Consider the following 23672-nt stretch of genomic DNA (forward strand, 5'->3'; position numbering starts at 1 on the left):
AGTACAGCCAAACAGCGTAGATCAGGCATCCTCAAATCTGGCCCACTCCTGCAGAGCTTGGCTCTAACCCTAATCAAACACACCTGCCTGTAACTTTCTAGTGATCTTGAAGACACTGATTAGCTTCTTCAGGTGTGTTTGATTAGGGTTGGAGCTAAACTCTGCTGCAGATTGGCCCTCCAGGGAAAGATTTGAGGAACCCTGGTGTAGATCATTCATAAAAACGTATATAAAAGAATGCACATGCGCAAACATCTTCATCAATAAGCTCTGCTGTATTATAAACCAATTAAATCGTCCAGGGTGCACTCTGGGGCTACTCACAACAACGGCCTTATTGAACATTTTTTTTTTTTTTTTTTGCAATAATAATAAAGAATACAGTTTAAAAGATAACAAACAGAAAAGAACAGTATGTACAAAACAAACAACATACCTTTCAATGAAAAAATAAATCAATAAATAAAATAAAATACTCAAGGATAGGCCTTATTGAACATGCACATTCATTCTCTGCCAGCAGGAGGCGCTTTCAGAACTGTTTCCCCGGTAGCAGCAGAACACAAAGGAGCGCCGCACCGGACTCTGAAACGTGCAGCGCTCATATTTATTTAATAAAATCATAGCCTTAATCCTCACATTAAGCTGTATCGCAATTCTGGTCTGTACCCAAATTTAAGACCTCTTGAAATCATAATTAAAACTTTCTTGTAAGACTTTTTATGACCTTAAATTTGATACAAGTAAATTTAAGACTTTTTAAGGAGCCTCGGGAATGAACCCTCAATTTAATTTGTGTTATAATTTGCTTTTGGTATTATTTTAATGTTTATTTTATTATTATTATTTTGTTTCTTATATATGCTGCTTTGATTTATTTTTAATGTGTGTAACAATGGAAAGATGACAATGCCGGTTTGTTATTTGAAGGTTTAATAAAGTGATTTAAAAAAAAAAAAAAAAAAAAAAACTTAAAGGGTTGCTCCACCAGAAAAATAATTTTTTGTCATTAATCACTTACCCACATGTCGTTCCAAACCCGTAAAAGGTTCATTGGTCTTCAGAACACAATTTAAAATATTTTGGATGAAAACCGGGAGGCTTGTGACTGTCCCATTGACTGCCAAGAAAATTACACTGTCAAGGCCCAGAAAAGTATAAAAAACATAGTCAGAATAGTCCATCTGTCATCAGTGATTCAATCGTAATGTTACGAAGCTACGAGAATACTTTTTGTACGCAAAGAAAACAAAAATAACAACTTAAGTCAACAATTCGTCTCCTCTGCGTCAACCGTAGTGCCATTTTGGAGAATATCCGCTGGATGCAAACAGCGTATGCGTTTGCATCCAGCGGATACTCTCCAAAATTATACTTATTTTTTAATAGGCAGGGGAAATTCCCAACAACAAACAAAGAACATTTTACATGCAGCATGTTTGCATTGTAAGAATGTGAATGGATACTTCAGATATAAAAACATTGACTCGTTAGGTGGTTTTCTCATTAAAATCGTACAATTTACTCTTAATTCAATATGGAATACCTACTATAGATCAGTAGTGTAAATTTATAATAATGGATTACTACATGGATTTAACAGACACATGCACGCGGCGGCCATAAAGTCCTCAATACACATCAGATTTTCTCTAAAATATCGCTGTACCTCAGACATCTTGTTTTCATAATCCTCGGAAGTCAAACTCAATCGAAAATAAAACTAGATTAAACAGCATGTAGAAACGGTTGGCAAGATACAGTTAGCTTGATAACATTTATGAACCAATGATAAATTGTAAGTGTATTTCCTTAATTTCCCCAGCACCAAAAGCAGAACAGTTAACATTACCGCTTATCGATACAACAGTCTTTTGTAATTTATCAGGGCTCATTTAAAACTGGGCTCTGGTATCCATTCCAACTTACAAAAGAAGCAAATAAGGATCAATTAGAATGCTACATGACAGTATATCTTGCATTTGCGTTTCCTAAATACATATTAAGTGGAAGAATAACTCAAATTAACATTAAATCTCAAATTAACATTAAATCTCAGTCTCTCTTAAGTGTTGAACAAGAAACAGTGTCCTGAACAAGAACGGTTTGCAAAAAACTTCTACTTTCCCTTCACGAAAGAGTAAACAAACTACAACTGATACATATTCATTATAAGACAATTGAACATAATATGAAAATCATAAGAAAGCACAATAATACAATTTTTTGACAGTTCTTTGGGGAGGAACTCCATCGTTGAGTTGATCTGAATCTCAGTTGAATCTACTGGTTTTGAAGATGAAGATGAACTTTATTCACTGTGAAAACTTTATATAATGTTTCTTTGTCATGTTGCTTGTAATGTCTGGTTAGGACAGATTTATCCAGATGATATTTTATTGCTTGATGCATTATTGTGCCACATTTAATGAGGACGCGGCATCAGACCTGAAAGTGCTGGATCTTAAGATGATCTACTTACTGTGATAGTTTTTTTTATGACTGTGTAGAGAAGATAAATGATTGAAACGCTTCCCACATTCAGTGCAGTGATACGGTTTCTCTCCAGTGTGAATCCTCTCGTGTCTTTTCAGCTGTCCTGAAGCACTGAATTTCATATCGCATAGTGAGCACATATAAGGTTTCTCTCCAGTGTGGATCCTCTCGTGTCTTTTCAGGTCTCCTGAATCACTGAATCTCTTGTCACAGTGTGAACACTTATAAGGTTTTTCTCCAGAGTGAATCCTCTGGTGCTGTTTTAAACACTTTGCTGAAGTAAAAGTCTTTTCACACTCAAAGCACATGTACTCTCTCACACCAGTATGTATTTTCTGATGTACTTTTAAATTTTGTAGCTGTGAAAAACTCTTTCCACACAAATAACATGAATGTGGCTTCTCCTTTGTATGAAATCTCAGGTGTTTCTTCAGAACTGAAGCCCACAAAAATGTTTTGCCGCACTGATCACATGTGTGCTGCTTCTCTCTAGTGTGGATGTTCATGTGATCCTTAAGGTTTGCGGAGTATCCAAAACTCTTCCCACACTGATCACAAATGAACAGCTTCTCTCCGGTATGAACTCTCATATGTGTCGTAAGGTTTCTTTTTTGTCTGAAACTCTTCCCGCACTGATGACATGCGTACGGTTTTTCTCCAGTGTGGATGTTCATGTGATCCTTAAGGCTTGCTGATAGTGTGAAACTTTTCTCGCACTGATCACATGTGTACGGTTTCTCTCCAGTGTGGATCCTCTCATGTTTTTTCAGATTTGTTGAATCACTGAATCTCTTGTCACAGTGTGAACACTTGTAAGGTTTCTCTCCAGTGTGAATCCTCTCATGCCGTTTTAAACACTTTGCTGAAATAAAAGTCTTTTCACACTCAAAGCACATATACTCTCTCACACCAGTGTGTATTTTCTGATGTTCATTCAAATTTTGCTGACATGAAAATCTTTTCCACACAAAAAACATAGATGTGGCTTCTCTTGCATATGAACATTCAGGTGTTTCTTCAGTACTGAAGCCCACATAAATGTTTTGCCGCATTGATCACATGCGTATGGTTTCTCTCCAGTATGGATGTTCATGTGATCCTTAAGGCTTGGTGATTGTGTGAAACTCTTTCCACACTGATCACAAGTAAACAGTTTCTCTCGTGTATGAACTGTCATATGTGCCGTAAGGCTTCCTTTTAGTCTGAAACTCCTCCCGCACTGATCACATGTGTATGGTTTCTCTCCAGTGTGGATCCTCGCATGTTTTTTCAGGTCTCCTGACTGACTGAATCGCTTGTCACAGTGTGAACACGTGTACGGTCTCTCTCCAGTGTGAACTCTCATGTGAACATCAAGACTATATTTGCATGTCAAACTCTTTCCACACTGGGTGCAGGTGAAAGATTTCTTGGCTCTTCTTTTCTTTAAAACTTTCTGTTTAGTTTGAGTGCAACTCAAAGGTTTTTTCTCAGTTCTTAAGTGATTTTTTCCCTCAACGTTTTCTTCAATCACCTCTGAAAAAAAAAAAAATGGTTTATTTTTATCAACTCACAAAAAAAGAAATGTGAAAAGACATAAAAGTGAATCTTGATGTAACTGCAGAAAGTAGACAATTGCTATACAACATTTTGATCATTTAGATGACGTTTTATGAATACATCTATATATATATATATATATATATATACACACACACACAAATCTCTGAAACTTTTCATGAATGAGGTACATTGATCTTCAAATTATGATTTTTAAAACATTATAGGCACAAATTCCATGTTTCTATAATAAGAACTATTAAATATGCTTGATCAACTACACAGTTATCTAACAAAAATAATTTTGTTGGATAAAAAGTACCCAGTTTACAGAAAGTGTCCCTTGCTATTTGATTATTATATTACTGCAGAGCTCTAAATGATTTTCCAATTACAACAAACACAATCTAAAACTACTTAAAGGTCACCTATTATGCCCCTTTTTACAAGATGTAATACAAATCTCAAGTGTCCCCAGAATGTGTCTTAAGTTTTCAGCTCAAAATACCCCACAGGTCATGTATTATATAATTTTGAATATGACTGTTTTGAGTAGAGACAGAAACACTCTGTTTTAGTGCATGTCTCTTTAAATGCAAATGAGTTGCTGCTCCCCTCCCCCTTTTCCAGGACAGGAATGTGAAATTTCAGCTTGTATCTCAGATATCTGCCAAAAAAACATCTGTTTGGTATTGATTATCTTGTATATCGTGCTGAAATCATGCGTTTTAAAGCCATATCAGTTTAAATTTCTGATATACATTTTCTGGACGCACACATTCGAAACACATGATCAGAAAGCGCTGTCACACAGCATGTGAGTACTAAACTAAGTTCTCTTTCACACACAAGTTTATGTTAAAAACACACTAGTTACAAAAACACAGTCTGTTGAGAAGTTTTTGTGTCCCTTTGCTGCAACCTCAAGGCACTACCACACCCTTCTCAGCCTGTTCATTTCCATGTTAGCCCCAAGCTCCCCCCACCCAATCTCAAGCCAATCAGGACTGTCTCACCTGTACCCACAGCTTGCCCTTTTGTTGCATATGGCTGTACTGTGCAGAGGACTGAGTTTTGTTGCTTACATTGTGTTTTTCCTGCGTGTGCATGATTGAACATATACAGTGAGGAAAATAAGTATTTGAACACCCTGCTATTTTGCAAGTTCTCCCACTTAGAAATCATGGAGGGGTCTGAAATTGTCATCGTAGGTGCATGTCCACTGTGAGAGACATAATCTAAAAAAATCCAGAAATCACAATGTATGATTTTTAACTATTTATTTGTATGATACAGCTGCAAATAAGTATTTGAACACCTGTCTATCAGCTAGAATTCTGACCCTCAAAGACCTGTTAGTCTGCCTTTAAAATGTCCACCTCCACTCCATTTATTATCCTAAATTAGATGCACCTGTTTGAGGTCGTTAGCTGCATAAAGACACCTGTCCACCCCATACAATCAGTAAGAATCCAACTACTAACATGGCCAAGACCAAAGAGCTGTCCAAAGACACTAGAAACAAAATTGTACACCTCCACAAGGCTGGAAAGGGCTACGGGGAAATTGCCAAGCAGCTTGGTGAAAAAAGGTCCACTGTTGGAGCAATCATTAGAAAATGGAAGAAGCTAAACATGACTGTCAATCTCCCTCGGACTGGGGCTCCATGCAAGATCTCACCTCGTGGGGTCTCAATGATCCTAAGAAAGGTGAGAAATCAGCCCAGAACTACACGGGAGGAGCTGGTCAATGACCTGAAAAGAGCTGGGACCACCGTTTCCAAGGTTACTGTTGGTAATACACTAAGACGTCATGGTTTGAAATCATGCATGGCACGGAAGGTTCCCCTGCTTAAACCAGCACATGTCCAGGCCCGACTTAAGTTTGCCAATGACCATTTGGATGATCCAGAGGAGTCATGGGAGAAAGTCATGTGGTCAGATGAGACCAAAATATAACTTTTGGTCATAATTCCACTAAACGTGTTTGGAGGAAGAAGAATGATGAGTACCATCCCAAGAACACCATCCCTACTGTGAAGCATGGGGTGGTAGCATCATGCTTTGGGGTGTTTTTCTGCACATGGGACAGGGCGACTGCACTGTATTAAGGAGAGGATGACCGGGGCCATGTATTGCGAGATTTTGGGAACAACCTCCTTCCCTCAGTTAGAGCATTAAAGATGGGTCGAGGCTGGGTCTTCCAACATGACAATGACCGAAGCACACAGCCAGGATAACTAAGGAGTGGCTCTGTAAGAAGCATATCAAGGTTCTGGCGTGGCCTAGCCAGTCTCAGACCTAAACCCAATAGAGAATCTTTGGAGGAGCTCAAACTCCGTGTTTCTCAGCGACAGGCCAGAAACCTGACTGATCTAGAGAAGATCTGTGTGGAGGAGTGGGCCAAAATCCCTCCTGCAGTGTGTGCAAACCTGGTGAAAAACTACAGGAAACGTTTGACCTCTGTAATTGCAAACAAAGGCTACTGTACCAAATAATAACATTGATTTTCTCAGGTGTTCAAATACTTATTTGCAGCTGTATCATACAAATAAATAGTTAAAAAATCATACATTGTGATTTCTGGATTTTTTTTTTTAGATTATGTCTCTCACAGTGGACATGCACCTACGATGACAATTTCAGACCCCTCCATGATTTCTAAGTAGGAGAACTTGCAAAATAGCAGGGTGTTCAAATACTTATTTTCCTCACTGTAAGTGCTTATTTTGTATGACTTAAGTTTATCCTAAAATGTGTTCATGTGTTTCATACCTGCCATATTTTCTGTTTAGTCATGCGCTTTATTGAAATGTTTATTGACTGAAACTCTGTATTTCTGTTCCCTTATAGAAACCACACGCACACCACTATACACACAAAACCTCCTTGGTTGTGTAATAAAGACTATTATACCTGATGTGACTAGACTGGACCTTCTGTTCTTACCGACAGCCCCACTGGCTTCAAGCTAGCTACCTAAGCATTCCTGCTACCTCCTTCTCATAATCGGTTTTGTCTGTGAAGTTAAACAGTGGGGAAAGAAATTGCACGTAACTATACTTCGGGATGGGCGATATCTTATCGTTTGTGGTATACCGGTAAAAATTCTCCCCACGATAAAAATTTGTCTTCCCCCAATAATAGCGATAAAGTCTAGTTGATGACATATTTCTGTGTGCAACACTGTGGAGCGACATCGTGGAAGACGGACATGGAATTGAGGAGGAGTTTATCGCAAAAATCGGTCTGGATAAGTGTACTACAGTAACATGTGTGCGATAAAGTTTTGCATTGTGTATGAGCCTGTTTACAAACCTGTTGTCCAACAAAGATTTCATTTATTGACATGCTTTTTCTCCAAATTAACTTAACATATTTGAGTGTTTGAAATAAGTTCTTTTTGTGACCAGAAGTGGTTTCGTATTACAGAATGCTAGTATTATACAGTGATGTCGATTAGCATTGCATTACAAATATACTTTCCTTATAAAACATACCTAAGATTGCATTAAGAACACAGATAAACCATTTATTTTGTGCAATCGTATGTTTATTGTCTTCAAGTTTCATCTGTTAAAATTTCTCTATCTCCATTGTGCGTTTTATTCAGCGATAGCTGGATACCTTTGTCCATATTAGGGATTTCATTCGTGGAGCTAGGGCTGTGCAATTAATCGTATTCGTTTATCATGCGCATCTCGTCAGTAAAGCCGGTTCCATGATTAGCAGTAAATCGCCATCACCTGCTTTCAAATGGAGCGGCAGTTAATACACAGAGCCGTAGTTCACTGATAAGCTACGCTAAACCGTGTTCATAATCGAAGGCGCAATATTGCGTAGCTTGTCAGTGAACTACGGCTCTGTGTATTAAATGCCGCTCCATTTGAAAGCAGCTGATGGAGATTTAGCGCTAATCACGGAACCGGCTTTACTGACGAGATGCGCGTGACAATCGTATGCTATATAAAGCCCAGCCCTAGGAACAGCCTAACATGGATGGAAATTTATTGGCAAGAAGGATTGCATGCATCGCAGTCAGGGAGAAGGCTACTAACAGTAGTTAAGGCAAAAATGTTTATTGACTTAGCATTTGCTGTCGGGTCTGTGTCTTCCCAGCCGGGTTTGGGTCCAACTTTCAAATAATGGTCGGGTCCTGGTAGTACATTTAAGGCATTTCTCGGGTTTGCATGGGTTCGGGTCCCACTTTCAAATAAAATACAGGTCCGGGTCAGCTCCGTGCAGCACATTTACGGATCTCTTTTTGGACCCGTGAAGTCCTCTAGTGTGTCCTCAGTAATGCTCACAAAACCCAATTTTGGGAAAAATAGGAATGATAATATTTTGCTCTAAAGAAACAGGATTCCCTGAATTATTGTCATTTACATTATCACAATAAATAGCAGAAATATCATGATAATTTTAAAGCCCATATCGCCCATCCCTCAGATGTACACACTTTTGCTTATTTGAGTGCAGCAGGTTTTTGGAAATCTAAGCTATTCTTGCAGCTTGCTATTCTAAAGTAAAGGATTTTGACGTTGACTGGTGCTATTTTAAACGTTAATGACATTAATTAGGGTTCATTTACAAGGCAGTGATCTGAAACCATTCAGCTGCACAGATTTTAATAATAAAAGAGAGGCGTACGCACGTTTTCTGTGCATACGTTCGTTCTACGTATCACACGTACACACATTAGAGAAAATGTAGGACGGCTCAGCATTTTATAAATGAGCTCCAAAAGGTAAATTACTACAGGAGGTCATGTTAGAATGTGACATACCATAGACACTTGTGGTATTACAGTTCAACACATTTTATTCACAACACCATCACATCTTTATACCCTACAAACTATGGTGAAAGCACAATGACATAAAACAAAATTAGTACATCATGCGGCTGCTAAGCTTGCGCTCATTTGAGAGTTTGTTGCGAGCTGCTTCATTTAAGGATCTTGTATTCACATCAGGGTAAGCACATCTCACCTTTCCTGCAAGGGAAAATTGGACAGCTTAGGAGTGATGGAAATTTTTATTCTTTCAAGAGATTCATTCATTTTCAGTTTGTTCACTGACCATTTCTATATATGACATAAATTCGCCAGCAGGTGGCGGAAAAAAAAGTGTCTTATGTGTTATTATGTCTTAAGACTTATGTCAAGAAGTAGGCCTACTGTATTTACTTGTTACAAAAAAACTGATTTGGCTTTATTAAAATGTGTGCCTAATTTACTCATTAAATAAATAAGTCTAAATAAGTGGTTCAGATGACCAAAACATAAGGTTTTCTTGCATAATTAACATTTGTGAATGAAAATAACCAGTTGTTGAATGATAATGATGGCGAACAGAGCTTGGCTTGTGTAGTTTGGCATATCTGCAGCAAAGAAAGATATTTACACTTTACCATTGTAATGAAAACTGACCCACTAGGTGTTTTAGACTTAGTTTCGTGGTGAATTTTGCACTTTGAACAATTTACTTTTAAAATGTCTAAAACAGTACTTTTACTGTCTAGAACAAAGTAGTGGGTAAGTTTTCATTACAATGGTAAAATTTCTTTCTTTGCTGCAAATATGCCAAACTACACGAGCCAAGCTCTGTTCGCCATCATTATCGTTCAACAACTGGTTCTTCATGTTCACGAATGAGTTCTCTCTCTCGTTCAGACTCAAAAGCAACATGCTCAGTGAAGGGCGTATTCCTTCACTACATTCAACAAATCACATGCTCCTTCACATCTCATACTCGAATGCTATTGGCTTGAGGTTTAGTCGATCGATTTAAGGATGAAACCTGCCGCTCTGCTGTGGAGGGAGGAATTTCAGTGAACGAGAAATATGAGTCAATGGATTATGTGAACGAGAACGATTCGTTCATCTAAAAGATTTGTTCAAAAAGAATGATTCGCTAATGAACATAACATCACTACAGCTTAGAGGTCTGCTACCCGACCAGAGCCCGATGGGTCTCGAAATACTTGCGGGTTTTGGTTCGGGTTAATGTTTAATGAGTAGCTTCGGGCTCGGGTCGGGCACGGGTTTGTAGCTAAACCAAAACTATATGCAGTAACTGTTGCGGCAAACTGACTGCTGGGGGCACCCCTCCCAGCCAGAATGCACCAGGCAGGTGCACCAGGTGAAGCTGATCTGCTAATTGGCAGAGCAAACAAAGTCAGGGTAGAAAGTAGCAGTAGAAAGCAGCACTGAGAAAGGAGTGTGGCAAACTTGCCCTTACTTTGACTGAAGTGAACTCTTGTGCAGAATTAAGGGTGAATCCCATTTCTCTGTCTTACCCCTTCCCCTTAGTTTTGCGCGTTCACGTGAGAGTAAGGGCTATCCCAATTCTCGTTTTGATCGAGGGGTAGGGTTAAGGGGAAGGGGTAGATACCCCTTAAAACCAAGCATTTTCGCGAGCTTACTTGAAACCGAGGGGTACCCAGAACACACTGCGCAACCGGCAACAATCAAGTGTTTTCGGCTTAAATAATTTATTTAAAAATTACGACAGTCTTGTTTTGTGCTCTAGACAGTCCTGTACATATATATTTGCAACCATGTTCTTAATTGAAACGTTTTTAAAAAATCGCTAGTTTGCGACGCTAACGTTACATTGCTGATTTGCACAACAGTCCCGCAGACTAGCCTTGAATGGACTCCATGCATGTCTACAGTTTTAACAAGTTTGTAAAACGATCCAAAGTTTGTGATCGACACTTGTCGGCTCTGATGACATAGCAGCCAGCTAGCGACGGTGTATGATGACGTCGTAACCAAGTGGTGTCTCATTTCATAGGGGTATGTTTTCACCCCTAGCGCTTACCACTCGGTTTCGAAGGACAAGGGCTAGGGGTAAGACGTAGGGGAAGGGGTAAGACAGAGAAATGGGATTCACCTTAAGCCCACTACAATCAATGGAGATGTAGCCGGTGAGCTTTTATATTTTTCTTTTGATTGAAATTGGATTTTTCTTTTGTTTGTATCATATTTCAACATGATTGGTTTGTTTAATAGATTTAAATTGTGGCAGTTATTGTTTATATACATTTAAAATGTGTTCAGATGAAAAGCTGTTAAAGATCATTAAGTGTTTAAGATCATCAAAGTTAAAAAACAGTGTGTTTACTGCATAAATGTTCACATATCTGTTGTGGTTACATGCTGTTTTATGGTAATTTGAAACCAAGGATTTAAATCTTGTTTGCTTGATTTGTATTTACTTGTGCTTGCTCTTAAAGTGGTGTTTGTATTTGTTTAAAGGTTTTTCACCTGATTAATTGACTCATTGCATCGAACTTTCAAAATAAAGAAGGGCAATAAAAGAAGAGCAAAAGTGTGGTCAATGAGTGAATTCCAGTTGAAATCTCTTTGTAGTGGGCAGTCTTTTCAAGTGGGAGAGTTCTGCACATTTAGTACCTCAAAACAGTGAGGATTCACTTGACGGTGAAAAACCGGGCTGTGGAGACTGGAAAAGAGAAACCAGAACAGCGACCAGCTAAGCCTGGAAAGCCAGAAACCTGGTAAGACACTGAATAAAGAAGTGTAAACCATCACTTGACCTGTATCCTGCTGGAATAGAGGATGGCTGACTCAAAGTCGTTGAAGCAGCTTAAAGCCAACAGAACAACAGCAAAACGCCAATTCTCCTGGCTGACCAACAATGTTGTTCGGATGTGCACAGTACTGTCTGAAGAGGACCTCAGAGACCGTTTAAAAACACTCTCAATTGAGTGGTGACTTCCATCAGCTACCCAACACCAGCTATTAAACTGAAGCCAGCCTCCCTTCCTAAGTTTGCTGGCATCAGGCGTGACTTTCACCAATGGAGAAGAGATTGGAAAGCCCTTCAAAGACAAGGGGAGCCAACTGGGTCAAAAGAAGTACGATTTAAGACTTTTTAAGACCTTAAATTTGATGCAAGTAAACTTAAGACTTTTAAGACCTTAAATTTGATGCAAGTAAACTTAAGACTTTTAAGACCTTAAATTTGATGCAAGTAAACTTAAGACTTTTAAGACCTTAAATTTGATGCAAGTAAACTTAAGACTTTTAAGACCTTAAATTTGATGCAAGTAAACTTAAGACTTTTAAGACCTTAAATTTGATGCAAGTAAACTTAAGACTTTTAAGACCTTAAATTTGATGCAAGTAAACTTAAGACTTTTAAGACCTTAAATTTGATGCAAGTAAACTTAAGACTTTTAAGACCTTAAATTTGATGCAAGTAAACTTAAGACTTTTTAAGGGCCCGCGGGAACCCTGTATAAACTATGATAAAAGTTCATCAGCATGCATTGACACGCGGTTGTTTTTGTCTTCATATTTAAGACATTTGTAAACTACACTACACACATTAATTGCAAAGTTTTATTCACGCTACTTGTCCAGTTGGGCAAGTAAAATGATCTTTTACTTGCCCCTTAAAAAAATCCACTTGTCCCAGACAAGTGTTAACGTCAAGCTGACGGGATTGCTGTTTTCACGGAATTATAGCTGAATGTACCATCATTTGTTGCACTGTTGTTTTTGAAGCACTGCATCTGACTTGAAGCAGTGCATGTCAGTTAGAAATTATGACAATCGCGCTCGGGCTCGATTCAAGACAACCGTGCCTAGTGTGAGTACACCCTAAGACCTAAATGACTGTGTTTACAAGGATACTTGCAAAGACAGGCATTTTGACACATAAGTATGTGTATTTAACCATTCAGGGCTAATAAAGCACCAAAAATATTCACGTGCTCTATGAGCAGTAGGGCTGGGCGGTATATAAACATTTTTTTTATATCTCGATATTTACAAATTTTTTTACAATATTCGATATATATCGTCTCTTGCGCGGTAACACTTAAAGGTATGTAATATTGGACGTTCGGTGCATTCTTTTGGGAAAGTATGCTTGAATTTGAATTATGCCATGGTCTGTCTGAATACTGGATTCTGATTGGCTGGCAGGTGTTGATTAAATTCGTTGAACTGCACAGGTAGTTCCAGGTCAGTTTAATCACATTCTATATTAATGCGCTTCCTATAAACATTGGTAACCATAGTAACATACAGTTACAGTTGAATAGTAATGCAGACGAAAATAACCGTCATTTTTATCGTTCTGGTCAAATATTGCAGCGCAAATATTATTAACGTCTTTAATATGTGAATGCTGGCAAATGACTATGGCATGAACTCCGCTGCGCGTCGGGTAATTCTTCGCCTCCACGTCGTGCATTCAAATCGTTTAATGCACAGCTAGCCGTTGATTATCCCTTACATATTTGATATTCATGATATTTTCATAATCATTGCGATATATCAAATATTAGTGATAATATCGCCCAGCCCTAATGAGCAGCGGATTCATGTGCGTGGCCTGCGCATGCCACTCTTAGACCACCACTTGTCAAATCAAATTTGAGAACCAAAACTTTCTTACAAATGAAGTTATTGATTACCTCAGCTTCAGTTCGAGGTTGTGACTCCCTAAGACTTTTTACATCATTAAGAAGACCAGGAATCTCTGTAACAAGATTTTGACACAGTATTTTACTTGTTATAAAATTGCACATTGAAAGAGAACCACATTTTAAACAATTTGCAGAAATCTAAAAGTGTCTACCATCTTTTATACTTGCTTGTTTTATAATGTTTGTTAGATTATAAATTAATTTGTTAAATTAATAAATGTAAATACCTGAAAGAAGTGACTCCAGGGATCTCTGTGCATTCATTTGTCTTCTGCAGTTTTGAAGCTCATCTCTGAGCTGCTTGTTCTCGTCCTGAAGCTCCTTCATTCTTCTATGCATGTCATTAATTGATTCATTTACAGGTGCCTTTAAAAGAAGCATAAGTAATACACACATTTACTAAAAAAAAGTTTTTAATACAGGATTGTCAACAAAAAAAAAAAGACGTCTGTCCTAGGAAAACTGGCTTATTTGCACTTTAATTTTGATTTATATTAAATATTTATTCAATTTGTATGCATGTTGTGAAGTAGTGCCTGGAGTGTAAAACTAATGGATCTGTGTTCTATGGTTAAAAATTTTTTTATTTGTTAAAATGCAATGTAACATTCTAAATTATGCAGGAGATATTACCTATAGGTAGAGCACTGGCATAAAACTGGCTTTACTTTGGAAGTTTGATATTTGCTAATTTAGGGACTGTCTCAAAACTGGATTCTGATTGGCTGGCAGGTGTTGATTAAATTCGTTGAACTGCACAGGTAGTTCCAGGTCAGTTTAATCACATTCTATATTAATGCGCTTCCTATAAACATTGGTAACCATAGTAACATACAGTTACAGTTGAATAGTAATGCAGACGAAAATAACCGTCATTTTTATCGTTCTGGTCAAATATTGCAGCGCAAATATTATTAACGTCTTTAATATGTGAATGCTGGCAAATGACTATGGCATGAACTCCGCTGCGCGTCGGGTAATTCTTCGCCTCCACGTCGTGCATTCAAATCGTTTAATGCACAGCTAGCCGTTGATTATCCCTTACATATTTGATATTCATGATATTTTCATAATCATTGCGATATATCGAATATTAGTGATAATATCGCCCAGCCCTAATGAGCAGCGGATTAATGTGCGTGGCCTTGCGCATGCCGCTTTTAGACCACCACTTGTCAAATCAAATTTGAGAACCAAAACTTTCTTACAAATGAATTTATTGATTACCTCAGCTTCAGTTCGAGGTTGTGACTCCCTAAGACTTTTTACATCATTAAGAAGACCAGGAATCTCTGTAACAAGATTTTGACACAGTATTTTACTTGTTATAAAATTGCACATTGAAAGAGAACCACATTTTAAACAATTTGCAGAAATCTAAAAGTGTCTACCATCTTTTATACTTGCTTGTTTTATAATGTTTGTTAGATTATAAATGAATTTGTTAAATTAATAAATGTAAATACCTGAAAGAAGTGACTCCAGGGATCTCTGTGCATTCATTTGTCTTCTGCAGTTTTGAAGCTCATCTCTGAGCTGCTTGTTCTCGTCCTGAAGCTCCTTCATTCTTCTATGCATGTCATTAATTGATTCATTTACAGGTGCCTTTAAAAGAAGCATAAGTAATACACACATTTACTAAAAAAAAGTTTTTAATACAGGATTGTCAAAAAAAAAAAAAGAAAAGACGTCTGTCCTAGGAAAAATGGCTTCTTTGCACTTTAATTTAGATTTATATTAAATATTTATTCAATTTGTATGCATGTTGTGAAGTAGTGCCTGGAGTGTAAAACTAATGGATCTGTGTTCTATGGTTAATTTTTTTTTTATTATTTGTTAAAATGCAATGTAACATTCTAAATTATGCAGGAGATATTACCTATAGGTTGAGCACTGGCATAAAACTGGCTTTACTTTGGAAGTTTGATATTTGCTAATTTAGGGACTGTCTCAAAAGATACATATGACATTGGTATACACGTTTCTAGCTTCAACAGCATTTAAATACAATGACTTACAGTCATACAACCAACTGCTAGAAGCTTTATGTAAACATTTTGCATGCTATGTTCGTCCAATCAGTAACACTGACACCGTAAATATGCAAAATGTTAATTTAGGAGCATACAGTGTGAAACGTCAGTTTATGAATATCCAGGATTAACAGTTAACTCCAGGTATAGTACGAGCAGTGTGAAACATGATTAAAGGTAACCCAGGACTCCATTTAGCCAGGGTTTAGAATGACCCAGAGTTACTCATGTATGAAAAGTCTTAATATTTCTATATAACTGATAGTAGCAGTATTTCATACTTGCCTGTGTTTTCTCAGACCTCTGTTTAATTAATTGCTGCATCAAATGCTGGCCGGGTTTTGATTCAGTTTTCCTTACTTTTGCTGGCTGAAAAAAAGAAAAGAAAAATATGTGACCGAAGTATTAACAAGAACCTAAATCCTAATTATGTCACTGTGTGTGGAACTAAAGTTGTTTAAAATGATCCCAGTGTTTCACATTTATTGATTTATTTTCGTATGTTATGCTGCTTTATATTGAAATACTTCTGTTGTAAAATATGGTGGATATTAAGGACTGGCAAAATGAGTGTACTTACCAAGGCTGAGCTGAAAGGAATTTGTCACATCATCTGTCAGTTTTTTTTTTTTTTTTGGCTTTACAATTCTTCTTTGCCAGGCACACCAGCACCAGGCTTAATCCTCCCAATTAATCGGTCTCTTTCTTTGAGAAGGTTTTCATCCAGGCGTGACTCAATAATATTAAAATAAAAATGTAAACAATAGGGTTGACATGTCATCAGGATTTCATATCATTAATACCACTAAAAAAAACAAAGTATCATTCAAGAGCTGGAACAGACGATCTATGTGGATGACACTTGTTGTAAAATACATTTACAAAGTACAAAAGAGGACAAAAGTATCAGCACTTTATACTTGTAATACAATGTAATGTATAGTAAGTGCTGTGCCTAACTAACTCAATATGAACATGATTCGTTAGTGTAAGTCAGTGTTTCCCAACCACTGTTCCTCGGCACACTAGTGTGCCGTGACAAGTTGTCAGGTGTGCTGTGGAAAATGATCAAAAACTTCCTTATCCCTATTATATTTTGTTATTATTTTAAATCAGTTCTATTGGTCATTATGTCGGTTTGTGGGTTTTACAACTATTTAACCAATGAAAAGCATTCAAAAGAGCTTGTGACTAAACCTCGTAACGCCATTGGATCCTCAAATTGTCAGTCAAACCTCATAACTCCACCCCACCTCCATTCAGAATGAAGTGCTGCCGACGCGCAGTCTACTTCTTTGCAATGCAAGGGTAAATAAAGAACTGATGTTTGAATAAGTACAGCGTTTTCTTTACTCAAGAAATGCTGTCTATAAAGGCTAATGTTTTTGTGTGTATAAAGAGCAGAGAAGAGTCTTAGCATTTGCTGTCTAATTGTAGCCAATACACTTTTGTACATTTTAAATATCATAGCTGTTCGTCTTTTATATCGTGAGATTTTGGCCAAATGTATTAACAGCAAGAGAAACTGAGTGCCCATGTAGCTACAATAAAATGTATAACCTGCAAACTGGTGAAAACGTGATGCTATTAATTTATCGCGTCATCCGTTCTAATGATGGACGAAACACAGATCTCTATCACTCGCTCGTCAAAAACCAAGTGCAAGTGTCTGATCACATATAAAGCCAAAATACCAACTCTGATGACGCAATGTTTAATTATTGGGGGGAAAAAAAACATTTACCCTTTCTATCTTTTTTTTTTTTTTGGTAATGCTTAGTGGTGTGCCATGGGATTTTTTACATATCAAAACTGTGCCGTGGCAGAAAAAAGGTTGGGAAACACTGGTGTAAGTTACCTTCTATATACTGACCCACCAGAAGTTAAGTTCATGACCATGGCTCTTCTGGTGGGCCTTTTTAGAAAATCCCAGTATCCAATTTATGAACAGCGGATTTTTAAAATTATTTTTATTTATTTATTTTATTACTTTCAAAATTGCCGGTCTCAAAGTAAAGCAAGTTTTGTATGTGGACTTTTGTTACTGCCTTGTGCATATACAGGTGCATCTCAATAAATTAGAATGTCGTGGAAAAGTTCATTTATTTCAGTACTTTAACTCAAATTGTGAAACTTGTGTATTAAATAAATTCAATACACAGACTGAAGTAGTTTAAGTCTTTGGTTATTTTAATTGTGATGATTTTGGCTCACATTTAACAAAAACCCACCAATTCACTATCTCAACAAATTAGAATATGGTGACATGCCAATCAGCTAATCAACTCAAAACACCTGCAAAGGTTTCCTGAGCCTTCAAAATGGTCTCTGTTTGGTTCACTAGGCTACACAATCATGGGGAAGACTGCTGATCTGCTGATCTGCCTGTGTAAGCCACAAACATTCATTGCCAAAGAAGCTGGCTGTTCACAGAGTGCTGTATCCAAGCATGTTAACAGAAAGTTGAGTGGAAGAAAAAGATGCACAACCAAGTGAGAGAACCGCAGCCTTATGAGGATTGTCAAGCAAAATCGATTCAAGAATTTGGGTGAACTTCACAAGGAATGGACTGAGGCTGGGGTCAAGGCATCAAGAGCCACCACACACAGACGTGTCAAGGAATTTGGCTACAGTTGTCCTCTCCTGAACCACAGACAACGTCAGAGGCGTCTTACCTGGGCTAAGGAGAAGAAGAACTGGACCGTTGCCCAGTGGTCCAAAGTCCTCTTTTCAGATGAGGGCAAGTTTTGTATTTCATTTGGAAACCAAGGTCCTAGAGTCTGGAGGGAGGCTGGAGAAGCTCATAGCCCAAGTTGCTTGAAGTCCAGTGTTAAGTTTCCACAGTCTGTGATGATTTGGGGTGCAATGTCATCTGCTGGTGTCGGTCCATTGTGTTTTTTGAAAACCAAAGTCACCGCACCCGTTTACCAAGACATTTTGGAGCACTTCATGCTTCCTTCTGCTGACCAGCTTTTTAAAGATGCTGATTTCATTTTCCAGCAGGATTTGGCACCTGCCCACACTGCCAAAAGCACCAAAAGTTGGTTAAATGACCATGGTGTTGGTGTGCTTGACTGGCCAGCAAACTCACCAGACCTGAACCCCATAGAGAATCTATGGGGTATTGTCAAGAGGAAAATGAGAAACAAGAGACCAAAAAATGCAGATGAGCTGAAGGCCACTGTCAAAGAAACCTGGGCTTCCATACCACCTCAGCAGTGCCACAAACTGATCTCCTCCATGCCACGCCGAATTGAGGCAGTAATTAAAGCAAAAGGAGCCCCTACCAAGTACTGAGTACATATACAATAAATGAACATACTTTCCAGAAGGCCAACAATTCACTAAAAATATATATTTTTTCATTGGTCTTATGAAGTATTCTAATTTGTTGAGAGTGAATTGGTGGGTTTTTGTTAAATGTGAGCCAAAATCATCACAAACTACTTCAGTCTGTGTGCATTGAATTTATTTAATACACGAGTTTCACAATTTGAGTTGAATTACTGAAATAAATGAACTTTTCCACGACATTCTAATTTATTGAGATGCACCTGTAAAGACAGTGCTATATTGTTGCGTGGCTAATTAAACTGACAAATACAACACAGTTGGCACAATATACACACATAAAAGTATTGCAGAAGCACTTCAACAATGTAAAGTTGCTACTCACCAGCAAAGTACACTACTCTGGAGACGTACTGCGTCATCTGGTTTCTCCCAGTGGGCCAGTTAACGAGTACTTCTTTAGAGAAGTCCCATTCCTCGTTATTTAAGGTTTCGACGTGAATGTCTGTTTTCGTCGATGTAACTTGAAAGACCTATTTCTACCATGTTCTCCTCGAAAAAATCAAATAAACAGAAACACATCATCTTTGCAAAACTAGCTCGCGGATGGCAGTTGAGAAACGCTGTGACGTAAAACGTTCAAAATTCCGAAAGTGCGCCAAAGCGAGATCCACCAATCAGAGAACGCTGTTGTTATAGAAACATGAATTAAGACAAACTCTTCTGTCACTGTGGCATGTTGCTGCCAGCTAGCAGAGGTAGGTGATAATTACAATCAAAATAATGATAAATACAATAATAACAATAATAATAATGTAGATTTATTGACTCATTAATGTATTGATTTATTTAATGCAAACTTTACATACAGATACAGGAAAAACAAAAATGGAGCCTCCCAAAAAGTGAGAGAATATCTCAAAGTATATCTTAAAGATGTTCACATTAAACATTAAATGAAAATACTGTAAGTACTTTATGCTCACCTTTTTTTGCACATCTGTTTCACACAGATCGTTTTGCTGCGTCTTAGTCTTCTTAACATCCAAATGCCAGCCATTAAACTTGGTAAAACATAACTACTAATTAAGTAATCTTTAGAGACTATAAATAATATAGTCTAAAGCATTGGCTTACACTGCAACTATTTTGACAAACATAATGCAGCTATTTAGAATCACGATTGCGCATTTAGCAACGCAAACTGGGAATAAACATTGCCATCAAACATACTATTGCGATCATTGTGACACGATTGTATTTTGCATACCACTCTTCACACAGACACAGGCCTACACAGTACACACTAACAAGCGGACAATTCACCGAAGCTTGTTCTGAGCGGACACCGCGGCGACCTCCGGGACTTGGTAAACATTTATTACAGCTGATGATGTATATTAGCAAATTCTATATTATTCGGGGTCTAAAGTAAACACCACATTAGCAAATAATCATGATTGAATTCAGTTTTGAACATATCCGCACTGGTTACATTTTAACACCACACTCGCGCAAACACAGGCTAATATACAACGCGATGATTTCAGTTTGAACGTTATTAATTGCGCAACCTTACCATGTCTCAGAGGGAAATGTTTGTTGGTTTAAATACCCAACAGAGACCCAGAAATAGATCTCGGTTAAAGTTTTTAAAGCATTTTATCTGATTTGACAGAGTCAGACAAGTGACAATTTCAGATCTGTCACGTCCGTAACGGAGAGACGTCACGTCCGTAACAATGGTTTTTCCTCATAAATGCAAAAATGAAAAACAAAATAAAATAAATAATTTATGTTCCATGGAGAGACAACCCTTATCCTTTCGGCTGGTATTATTTATTTTGGCTTGTGCATTTGAATTCGCAGAATTTCTACAAAGTATGTTGACTCCCAAAAACTCAAGTCCTTTTTTGTCACGTCCGTAACGCATGCATATTTGCCCGATTTAAAATATAAAACACGTGCATAGACTGTTTTTTTTTCTGATATCAAAACTCTATGATTAGGGGTTTAGAAAAATATAAACATATGTTTCAGTATATTGTTATTTACATTCTCTGATAATTTATATTTCAAGTTTTTACTGCAAATGTCACGTCCATAATGCTGGAATTGACCAAGGATTAACATGGGTAAGTTTGTTTATTTATTTATACATTGTTTGTTTCTTTGATTTAAGTGAAAACTTACTCATTACATCAAATTCAGGCAGTGTTTTAGGCTTCTGTGCCCAGTTGCAATGCCCCTCTTTTCGTTGTTTTAGATTAATATATCAAATCAAACCTTGTGCGTATTAGGAGTATTTCACACAATACACACAGATGTGGTGACATCATTACACAAAGAGAAGTTCATGTTTGACTGTAATGTGGCATAACTGCAACTTCTTCTTCAGTACAAAAATGTACTAAACTTGTGATTTTTATAATAATAATTATTATTATTATTATAAATAAAAAAATCACAGGTTTAGTAGTTTTAGTGAATTTTTGTATTTAATATTTTATATAGTCTAAAAAATTTTTATGGAAATGTCAAATGAACCAATGGGTGGTCATTTGCAGCCACCTAGTAACTTTAGTGTAAATTTAATGTTATTTTAAAAGTGTTTGTTTTCCATGGTAGCAATCCTCCGCTAAATGTAGCACATTTTTATGAATGAAATTGTGAGATGTAGATCACTTTAACATATAATATTTAATTTAATTTTCTTTTGTTTTTATTTTATTAATTTTCTTTGTTTTCTTTGTTTTTATTTGAAGAGTAACCAAGAAAATTTAGGGTTTTATTTTGTTTTTATTTTGGGGTCCCTGGGTTGGCTGAAAATCCTTGTACTAAATAGTGTCTATTCGATAGGGTTCTGGGGGACAGGAGGAAGGAATGACAGAAAATAAAGCGAGGAGAGAGAGTTCAGAATGTGACAGCTGCAATTAAGGCCTTTATAATGAGGTATATAGTCAGTTAAGAGGTTAAATCGTGACGTATTGTCAAGTATGGTGACCCATACTCGAAATTGGTGCTCTGCATTTAACCCATCCAAGTGCACACACACAACAGCGAGTAGTGAACAAATGCACACACACACACACACACACACACACAGTGAACACACACCCGGAGCAGTGGGCAGCCATTGCTCCAGCGCCCGGGGAGCAATAGGGCATCTTAGTCATGGTATCAAAGGTGGAGAGAGTGCTGTTCATTCACAATCCCCACCTTCAATTCCTGCTCTCCATAGGCGTAATGGTTTTTATACTGTACAAACTGTATGTGTTATTGCCCTACACCAACCCTACACCTAACCCTACCCCTTACAGGAAACTTTGTGCATTTTTAGATTAAAAAAAAAACACCATTTAGTATGTTTTTAAAGCCTTTTGAATTACGGGGACATAGGCAGTGTCCTCATAAACCACCTTCAAATTGTAATACCTCTGTCATACCCATGTCATTATACAATTTTTGTCCCCGTAAACCACAAAAACCAGTACACACACACACACACACACACAAATTACCACAGACTGTATTTTTTACAGTAAATATATATCATATAGAAAGTGCTGTGCAATCCTGTCATAATTAGCTCTACTCCAATACTTTGGTATTACCACACACACACACAAAAAAGCTGTGGTAATCCATATCTCATAGCTACTATAAGATCTGAATTAATGTATGATAAAATGCCAAGCTGTCATCAACTGTTAAAATATATTTTTATTATTTTACATACATATTATTATTATTATTATTATATATTTAAAATATATTTTTATTATTTAAGACCTTCAAAAGATCACATTACTGTAATTGATACTATCCTACAGCATTATATTTCTGCCAGTTAGATGTCATTGTTTTGGAAATACCACACAAAACCAACAAAAATACCACATATTATTGTAGTAAGTTATTGGTATATAGAAAGTGCTATGGCAATCCTGTCATATTTAGCTCTGCTCAAATGTGTTGTAATTACCACACAAAAACAACAGAAAAACCACATACGGCATCTAATGGTAAATTCTTGTGATACTGTACAACAGAAAGTGCTGTGGTAATCCTGTCATATTTAGCTCTGCTCATTTGTTGTGTGGTAATTGAGAACTTTTAATATCAGTGAGCATCTTTATTTATTTTATTATTATTATTATTATTATTATTATTATTAATAAGCCAATTTCCATAAGAATTTATCTTTGCATTTACTTCAGTGTAATGACTGAATAGGCTTCATACTGACTGAGAACAACCATAAAATCTGATGAAATTCTTTCAGGTTTAAAACACTTAATGTCACAGCATCATTAATGAAGAACCAGGAATAAACACCAACCTCCTTCTTCTTCAGCATCTTCATGCTTCACTCTGACGGGTTCTGGATCACTCGTGTCCTTTCTGTAATCTTCAGTAAACGCTATCTTTATAGGTTTCTGTTCTTCCTCCTGCTCCGAATGCATGCTTTCACTTGTAAATGATTCGAGATGCTTTGAAAACGTCGCAACAATTTTGTTTGAAACAGCAGCTCGGAGCGCATCTCTTCTTTTTCTTCTTCTCGTGTTTTGACAGATGATAGTTTGGAAAAATAAAAAATAAAGGCGCCTTTTCTGCCACCCACTGCTCTGGAGTGTGAAGCGTACAGTTTAGCACTCAATTGTTGAGGATAATAATGATATAAAAAGAGAAAAAAATGGGGGTAAGGAATAAGGTAGAAAAAAAACACTTTTTGAGTGATCGTTTCTGTTTCAATACCGATGATTCCTCAAAAAGAGGTACACTGTAAAGGTGGTTCAGGCTGCAGGATTGTGTGGAATGACTTAAAGGGATAGTTCACCCCCCCAAA

General features: G+C 37.2%; 1 protein-coding gene and 1 long non-coding RNA gene across 2 annotated transcripts; both read right to left on the reverse strand.

Moving 5' to 3' along the window:
* Positions 1 to 3430: 3430 nt before the first annotated feature.
* Positions 3431 to 23388, reverse strand: LOC131535802 (gastrula zinc finger protein XlCGF49.1-like). The gene is made up of 2 exons (XM_058768307.1): positions 23166 to 23388; positions 3431 to 4011 (listed from the first exon to the last, which is right to left on the reverse strand). Exons 1-2 carry the CDS (start codon positions 23287 to 23289, stop codon positions 3431 to 3433), a joined length of 705 nt encoding a protein of 234 aa, XP_058624290.1. The 5' UTR covers positions 23290 to 23388.
* On the reverse strand, positions 15829 to 23159 carry LOC131537341 (uncharacterized). Its single transcript, XR_009270252.1, has 3 exons — positions 19209 to 23159; positions 16113 to 16265; positions 15829 to 15901 (listed from the first exon to the last, which is right to left on the reverse strand). It is a non-coding gene; the product is annotated as an uncharacterized LOC131537341 (long non-coding RNA).
* Positions 23389 to 23672: the final 284 nt, after the last annotated feature.

The sequence above is a fragment of the Onychostoma macrolepis genome, chromosome 03 (genome assembly GCF_012432095.1).
Source record: "Onychostoma macrolepis isolate SWU-2019 chromosome 03, ASM1243209v1, whole genome shotgun sequence".
Taxonomy (NCBI): domain Eukaryota; kingdom Metazoa; phylum Chordata; class Actinopteri; order Cypriniformes; family Cyprinidae; genus Onychostoma; species Onychostoma macrolepis.

Excerpts from the sequence above, each read along its gene's own strand:
- LOC131535802 (XM_058768307.1), bottom strand. The coding sequence starts at position 23,289 with ATGCATTCGGAGCAGGAGGAAGAACAGAAACCTATAAAGATAGCGTTT. Across the intron at positions 4,012-23,165 it reads AGATGCTGAAGAAGAAGGAG|AGGTGATTGAAGAAAACGTT; the intron begins GTTGGTGTTTAT and ends TTTTTTTTTCAG.